This window comes from Ursus arctos, unplaced genomic scaffold (assembly GCF_023065955.2).
Source record: "Ursus arctos isolate Adak ecotype North America unplaced genomic scaffold, UrsArc2.0 scaffold_10, whole genome shotgun sequence".
NCBI lineage: Eukaryota > Metazoa > Chordata > Mammalia > Carnivora > Ursidae > Ursus > Ursus arctos.
In genome coordinates, this window is record NW_026622764.1 from 32,857,629 (window position 1) to 32,866,622 (window position 8,994).

General features: G+C 39.6%; 1 protein-coding gene across 3 annotated transcripts in view; it reads right to left on the reverse strand.

Moving 5' to 3' along the window:
* The window catches only part of PIBF1 (progesterone immunomodulatory binding factor 1), a 198,328-nt gene extending 189,393 nt beyond the window's left edge, over positions 1–8,935 (reverse strand). For 2 of the 3 annotated variants that reach the window (XR_008957897.1, XR_008957898.1), the window contains exons 1-2: positions 8,700–8,927; positions 7,377–7,667 (exon numbers count right to left, since the gene is read on the reverse strand). Coding sequence is in view for 1 of the 3 variants with exons in the window: in XM_026493397.4 (XP_026349182.2) it covers positions 7,377–7,628 (252 nt within the window). In the remaining 2 variants the exon portion in view is untranslated. Of the gene's footprint in view, positions 1–7,376; positions 7,668–8,699 lie in introns of all 3 variants that reach the window. The other variant, XM_026493397.4, reaches the window with a different exon arrangement.
* Between the last annotated feature and the right edge of the window lie 59 nt (positions 8,936–8,994).

An 8,994-nucleotide genomic window follows, 5' to 3' on the forward strand; every position in this document is an offset into this window, starting at 1 on the left:
AGTACTTCTTGATCTGGCCCTTGCCAGCTCCGTCCTTCTCTGGTCACTAGCGAAAGGACACTCTGTATCCTTAAGTGCTTGCCATTCTTCAAATATGCTGTCGTCTCTCTAAGCCTCTATGGACTTGGCTTTTGCTCTTAGTCTAATTAAAAAATTCGTTTCTCTTTTTTTCCTTTCAACCCAGGTAATTCTTATTCGTCTTTTAAAATAGATCAATTTAACAGCCAATCTTTAATACATTCAAGTGGATTCCTCTTGCATCAACACATTCCCCATCTCTACTGCATCATCTCTATCATTAAGCAAACTACTTCTATCATCCACTAAAAAGAACAACAAACAATACTCTCTTGATCACACCACTCCCTTTGCTAATGTACCATTTCTCTGCTCACCATTACGTCAAAACTTCTATATTTGTTCCATAATATTCCAGTGCAAGTATTCTGGATCACCTCTTTTAATATTCAGTCCACTGGTAATTTCAGCGTATTTATCTTACTTGACAGCATGATTTGACACAGCAGATGACTCCATCCTATTTTGGATTCCATGTTTTTCCTCATTGGTTTTCCTCCTAATCCATGGGCCACCTGTGGGCTCCTCAGGCTCCTTTGCTAGATTCTCTTCCTCTACCCTATTTCTAAATGTTGGACTCCACTTCACGTGGTTTGGGGCCCTCTGCTCTCACCAGGTACTGCCATCTAATCCCATAGCTTTAGGTGCCATGTATATTCTGATGTATATTATACACACACGACACACACACACACACACACACACACACACACACACACAGCCATGGACTGGCCCCTAAACTCTAACTGACAATTCTGCTTTGGGGTCTAACAGGAATGTAAAGTTTAACATGTCCAAACAGACCTTATATCTTACCTCCCAGATCAGTCTTCTCCCAGTCTTCCATTTCTCAATAAATGGCTCCAGTAGAAGCAGCCAAAAACTTAAGTCTTACATAAGGCAATAACCCAATTAACTGTCTTCTGCTTCTACCTTATCTGTCCTCGGTCTATTACTTCAGTGCCATTTTAAATACAAAAATCAGGATGTGTAACTCTAATTGCCTAAAATCTGCCAGTGGCTTCTCTGATGACACAATCTAAAGCAAGGGTTAATAAACAATGGCAACGGGCCAAATCAAGCCCATGTCCTGTTTCTGAACAGCCCATGAGCTAACAGATTTTGCACTTGTAAAGGGTTAAAAAAACCAACAAAGAATATGTGACAGACCACATATGGCCTGCAAAGCATAAAATATTTACTGTCTGGGTCTTTACAGAAAAAATTTGCTGACTCCTTATCTAAAGTAAAAAACTCCCATTGCTAAGTGATGCCGTGTCACATGACCTTGAAGATCTCCCAGTTGTTTTTTGATCATTTGTCTCACTTGAATGTGATCTACATAAAAAAGGGACCCTGCCATATTCAGTTATATTCCCAGCAACATGACTCAATAAATGTCTTAAATCAACAAAAGACAACCACATTCCTCATAATCATTACTTTGCAAATTAAGAATACTGTTACCACAAGGACAGAAACTTCTACTCTTTCCAGGGTTACGACTTTCACAATTTTAACTGACTTCTAACTTTGGTTCCTTAACTCGGAGATAATCAAGCTGGGAAGATGCACCCCTTCATTTATTGCCCAAGTAATAAGGAACCCATAGACCTCAAGTGAAAGATAAAAAGACTTTCTGGCACTCAAAAACTGACAGGCATGAAGACTGAAGAGGAAAGGAATGAAGAAGTAAATTAAGGAAGGAGATTTAGGCAACGATGGGCAGGGATAAAAATGGAAAGCTAACGATTCTCTAGAATCAGGACGTTTGGCCTAAGCTGTTACCGTTTTAAGTTCTCTCAGTGAGCAAGAGGGAAGTGGGACTCAATGCTTTTGAGCTCCCTTGGAAAAATGTGTTCTTGTTTTTGGATATGGAGAAATCAAGTCAACGTGAATCAAGACCTTCATAGTAAAAAGCTGTAACATTAGTAATAAACTGTGACAACCATAAAAATTGTATTGCCACCATACTGGTGTGGAAAAGACAAAAGAAGTTAGATTACATAGATTCACAGACTTCCTAACTTAAAAAGACTGTGATGAGTAGAAAAAAACCTGCTACTTGTCTCCCAACACCAAGTCTTCTCTTCTTTCTAACGTAACTCTGATTTTTATTAGTGACAATAATGTATCCAGTTAAATATTTACATTTCCCAGCTTCCCACTCCTTGCAGCTAGGGTGGTCATGCTATATAGTTCTAGTTTATTGAGGTCACTGGCTTGAGCTTCTGGGAAAGCTCTTTAAAAGGGAATGAGTCCTGGGGCTTCTGGGTGGCTCAGCTGGTTAAGCGTCTGACTCTTGGTTTCTGCTCAGGTCCTGATCTCACGATAGTGAGATCTACCCTGGCGTGGAGCTCTGCGCTTAGCCAGTAGTCTGTTTCAGATTCTCTCTCCCTCTCCTTCCCCCTCTGGCCCTCCCCCTGGTAGCATGCACTCTCTCCTTCAGATACATAAAAAATTAAATAAAATCTTTAAAAAAATAAAAATAAATAAAAGGGAATGAGTCCTTTGGCATGTGCCCCATATTCCTCCTCATCTCTGCCTGTGACATGGATACAATACTGGAGGTAGATCAGCCATCTGTGACTTTGAGATAAAAGCACATGCTTAAAACAGCTGTGCAGAAGGTTAAAAGGAGCCTGGGTTCCTAACAATATCAAGGAGTAACCACCCCAAATCTAAATGACCTACTTTTAGATTCCTGTTAAACCAGAGAGACAAAATCCTTCTGTGTTACCGGCAGCCACATGTTCTAAGCCTCTGGTACTAGCAGCTGAACTTCATCCCCAGAACACTGCACGGCTGGTTCAACCTCTTTCCACAGCAAAAATACCTATAATATATTATGACACTTGACCATTCAGGACTACTTGAATGCTTCCAATGACAGGAAGCTCAGCAACTTAAATCAGGTCATTTAAATGTTAATAGCAAGAACAGGTTTACAGTCAGCAAAAACCCACTTTTCCTGTGACTTTTATTATCTATAGTCTAGTGAAGGAAATTTATTTTTAATAATGCCAGATGTAGAATATATATACAATGGAATATTACTCAGCCATCAAAAAATGAAATCTTGCCATTTGCAATGACATGGATGGAACTAGAGAGTATTATGCTAAGCAAAATAAGTTAATCATAGAAAGACAATTGCCATATGATTTCGCTCATATGTGGAATTTAAGAAACAAAACGGGATTATAGGGGAAGGGAGGGAAAAATAAAATAAAACTGAAATAGAGAGTGAAGCAAACCATAAGAGACTCTTAACTACAGGAAACAAACTGAGGGCTGCTGGAGGGGCAGTGGGTGGGGGGATGGGGTAATTGGATGATGGGCATTAAGGAGGGCACTTGATGTAATGAGCACTGATATAAGACTGATCAATCACTTGGCACTTGATGTAATGAGCACTGATACAAGACTGATCAATCACTAAACTCCCCCTCTGAAGCTAATAAAAAAATAATGCTAGAAAATAATATTTTCATCTTTGTACCCCCAATGCTCAATGTACTGGTAAGCTCTGGAGAATGTCTAAAAATTCTGTTCTTTCATTGATCCCAGACTCTCACTTTTTCACATTCTACATCTCTGAAATTGGAATGCGTCTTACAATCTATAGCACATAACAGCTTAACTTGGCAGTTTTTTTTTTTTAAAGATTTTATTTATTCATTCAACAGAGATAGAGACAGCCAGCGAGAGAGGGAACACAAGCAGGGGGAGTGGGAGAGGAAGAAGCAGGCTCATAGTGGAGAAGCCTGATGTGGGGCTCGATCCCGTAACACCGGGATCACGCCCTGAGCCGAAGGCAGACGCTTAACCGCTGTGCCACCCAGGCGCCCCTTAACCTGGCAGTTTTTAATCTCAATGATACAAGTAATGGTCCACTTCACAATCAAACTGCCTTGGATTTGATGAATTATGGAAGACTAATTCTTCTACTGTATAATATTTCTCCATATATTTGACAGCAAACATCTTACTCCAAAGGGGTCTCTAAGCAAAACAAGCCTAGTGCTCGTGAACCAAAAACCATGGGAATGTAACGTAGGCAGCTATTCTGGAGAGTAATTTGACAGAACACTCAGTTGAATTAAGTATGCATATACCCCATGAGCCAGAAATTCTATTCCTGAGCATACATGTCAAAGAAGATGTCCATGCAGGTCCAGAAGAGAGATGTCTACGGAAGGCCTACACTACATGTGGTGGCAAAGAGCTGGGAGCAATCTAGGTGCCTATCTCTGCAGTAGTGAATGGACAGACTGGGAGACACACAAACTGAGAATTACGTAGGAGTTAGAAGCAGAAGACTAGACATACACAGTAACATTAATGATTTTAAAAACAGCCTTGAGTTGGGGGGAAAAAAACTATAAAAAAGATGAACTTTAAAACAAAACATGCAATTTACATTTATGTAAAGGAAAAAAATAAGAAAAATATCCACTTTCAAGAACAAACGTAAAAAGAAAAATTAAAATAGTTAATAGAGGAGAGCCTGGGTGGCTCAGTCAGTTAAGCGTCTGCCTTTGGCTCAGGTCCTGATCCTGGGGTCCTGCCACCTCGTTGGGCTCCCTGCTCAGCAGGGAGTGTGCTTCTCCCTCTCCCTCTGTACCCCAACCACGCTCGTGCCCCCTCTCTCTTCCCTCTTTCTCAAATAAATAAATAAAATCTTAAAAGAAATAGTTGATAGAGGGAGGAAGGGAAACGAGCTATGGGAATAAAAAAAATAAATATACAAAACAAAAAGTGGCGGTGGCAAGGATCAATGATGATTAGGTGTCATAAACTCAGGAATATGGTTAATTCAGTCTTTTACATTTGTGGTCCCACTAGAAAAACAAAACAATAAAAAACTGTACTAAGCACCATGTGGTATAATAATATAGTGCTGAGTAAGTATAGCTGCTATTAATATTTATTTTACACCAGGCATCTATGAGCTTATGTGCATTGATTAACCTAATCTTCCCAACCACTCCACAAAGTAAATACTATCATTATTCTTATTTTACAGAAAATAAGGGAATAAAAAAGTTAAGGGATATGCCCAACTATCGGGCTGGAGTTCAAACCCAAACTGTGTGTATCTAGAACTGTAGCTCTGATCTGTTGCACTCCAGAGCCCCTCATGAATAAGCCACCGTTTCCAAAATATAAATCTCACACTTCGAAAAGGAGAGAAGCCATTTATAGCCAAGCACAATGCAAGCTGAAAACAGTAAAAGTGGCCTAACAAAATGTAAGTTGATCTGATATGTAGTTAGCACTTAATAAAATGTTTCTTGATTGAGTGGGTGGGTTCGTGAATAGGAGATTACCTCGGCCTTCCTCAATGGGCTGCACTTATGGAGATTTTGAGGGGCAGAGACACATGAGCCAGCAGCATTGTGGGAACCCACTTGAGGAGTAACAGCAATATGAGTAAAGAAATAGAGACTGGAAATCACTGGATACACTGACAAAATACCAAGTGGCCTAGTCTAGACCAAGTCACCTACGTAGGTGACCATACAGACAACCTAAGAAAGCATTAGGAGCTTCCCTTGGGTAGAGAATGGGCTTTAGATCTCTTGGTTTGAATCCTACCTGGCTCCATCCCTCCCATTTAAATGGCCTTGGTAAGCTATTAACCACTTGTGATTCTGTTTTACCAAGAGCAAAATGGGGTTCAGTCCTTCATTTAAGATCGCTGAGCACTTACAATGTGCCAGGAACTATTCTGAGTGCTGGAGATATAAGAAGCGTAACCACAAAGAAACCCTCGTGAACCTCACAGTCTGTTAAGAGAAACAAACACCAAAACAAAGTCAGGTAATCCTATGAACACATATATAAGGCACAGAGAATAAAGGGGGTGAAAAATGAAGATATTATTTAAGTAGACAACAGCAATGAGAACAAATATTGTGTGCTTACTAAATGTCAGGACTAGTCTAACTTATTCTATTGATTCATTCAATGTTAAGGGGCAGGGGAGATCCCCCTAAAAGCACTTATACCTCACAGAGTTGTTGTGAGGTTTAAATGAGGTAACACATGAAAAGCTCATAGAACACTGTCTGGCACAATATAAGCACTCAATAAATATTAGCCATTAATATTCCTAGTAACTGTACCTAAATTATTTCTTTACCTCATTAAGACCTTGGACACTTAGGACTTAGGACATGTCATTTTCCTACAGACATAGTCAACGATTTTTTTTCTAGCGGCAAAATACTTAAGTATATTGCTATGATTGGCAAGAGTTAAAATAGGAGACTGACTTAACAAGAGAGAAGGTATAACTGAAACGACAAAATGTGGGGGGGTTGGAAGAAGTGAGATCAAGAGCAAAAGTGGAGAATTTACTATTGGAAAGAAAAAAATTTCTCAGAGACAGAAGTAGTAAGAGTTAAGAAGTGTCTCCTATCTCTCTCTCTCTCTTTCTTTTTAAGATTTATTTATTTATTTGCCAGAGAGAGAGAGCACAAGCAGGGGAAGCAGCAGGCAGAGGGAAAGGGAGAAGCAAGCTCCTGGCTGAGCAGGGAAGGACCCCGGGATCATGACCTGAGCCGAAGGGAGACATTTAACCGCTTAACCGACTGAGCCACCCAGGTGCCCCTTGTCTCCTGTCTTTCTGAAATCACTATAAATTTCTTAGAATTAGTGACAACTTTACCAGATCTTACATAAAATATTCCATAATTATAACCACATAAGGCAAAAAAAACAGAAAACAAAAAACCCAAGGACTAGGACATCCTTTCTATTTGGCAAATACCACTTGTTAAACATTATGGTAACTGAATTTACACTTTGTACTATGACACAGTAACTATCAGAGATACCAAAGAAACTGAATCTCCAGGGCAGAGGACTATACAGACTCAATAATATAATTATGATATCCATTCTCCCTATCAAACTAGTCACGTTAGGGTTAATTCCCAATGAAGCAGAAAACATCTTGGCTGGAAAAAAAAAACACCTAAAAAGATATACCTCACACATGCCAGATTTTAAAAATTGAGCCTACAGAAGCAATTCATCTCTGCCCAACTTCAAATCATCCCCTTTCAGGATTTTTATTTAATACACAGAAGCATAATTCACTCCCCCTCACCTTCCAAAAAGTTTTTTTTTTTTTTTTTTTAACTATGCAAGAAAATATAATTTTCTTTTTGAAATGATAAATGTATCATTTCAAGTTTGGATTACATATATATAATTTTAATTCTTATGTATCTGCAGTTTGAAGACAATAAAGCATAAAAGTAACAAAAATTATACCTAATTCTTACCTTCATAAGATAATCCACTTTCAAGTTGTCTATCATCATATTTTTCTGGGATAGCTCTATTTTCAGTAACTGAATATTATGAAGTAGTTCTTTACGTTCGATTAGTTGCTGGGTGATTTTGATTTTACCATCTCGCTCTTCTGATGACGAAATATCATCTGTAGGAACTGTTGTTTCTAAACTAATATCTTCAGATTCCAGAGAGCTAGAGATGTTCACTTTTTTTGATGCCCTGGCAATTTTTCGAGACATTTTTTTTTATGGCTCAGTTTTCTTCTCCAATTCAATTTTCTGTGGGTTAAAAACACTAAATGTATTAAAACATTCTCTATGGAAAGCGTAAGTATATTAAAAAGATACTAATGAATGCCTAAGCAGTTATTAGGCAATCTGGAGGACCCCTCATCTAGGACAGATTAGTAAATTATTGCTCAAATCAAACATATTAAATCAAGGTCATTAAATCCTACTATGAATTTGCCCCTGATGAATAAAAAGCCCAGTTCCTGGGGACAGCCATCTTACTTGTAGGAAACAAAGAAATGTTCCACGGTAAAGGATAAAAGCCCTAGTCAGTAGTAACCAGGAACGCTACTAATAAAAGCAGCACGTGTTCAAGATTACAGAAATCACTTCTGAGTTGATCACAAAAAGGTTATGTCTATTGACAATCTTGAAGGATTTGATAGCAACAAGAGAAAAGCATGCAAAAATTAAGGTTGGTACAGAGGTGTCGAAAATGCACAATAGCATAAGATAGTGGTAGTCCCGCTGGGGCCAAGCCTTTGTGATTCTGAGTAGGACTCGCCCTATCCCTCATACACAAACACAACTTTAATACGACTGCAAGAGCCTTGAATGTCAAAATGTGTTCGAAATGTATTCTACAGGCAATGAGACATCACTGAAGGTTTTTAAAAAAGGGAAACAGTGAGATAAAAACATTCTAATAGACTTCCAGGTAAAATGAAAACAAGAAGGTAGAAAAGATAAACTCAAGTATTCTAAATCGAACTTCTTACCCTTTCACAAGAATTTTAGCAATTCTCGTTTTAATACTACATGACATAATAAATTATTTACGGTATTGCAGATTTCAGCTTTTCTAACCTAAATGATTAGAAAGGTGTGTGGAGGGGAAACGGCATCCCTCTCAAAGGGAAAAGGGTAAAGAAAGGTGAAATCAGAGTGGCAACATCTGGATTACAAAGGATCGGGGGCCGGGACAGCCCGCACGTGCGGAGTGAAGAAAAAAAGCCAAACTGGACAGTGTGGAAGGATTCCCTGCCCCGCGTGGGAAAGGAAGGGATCGCTGCTAACTACCTCGAAAGATTCAACTACTCCACGTCTATGGCTGGACCAGCCACCACCGCCGCCTCTTCAAGAAGCTGAAAGCGTCCCCAAACAGAAGCTCAGGTTGCAGCTCCTCAACAAGGGATTTCAGATCTGGGACCGTTAGGACCCGTAACCAAGACAACCACTTCCGCGCCCGTAGGAAAACGGAGGAAGCGGCCGCGAGCAGGCTCCCGCGCCGCCGGAACTCAGCCTGGATCCACCCCAACGCAAGGAGCCATGCATGCTGGGAGCTGTAGTCCAGAGGCGAGCCCCACCCAAGTCC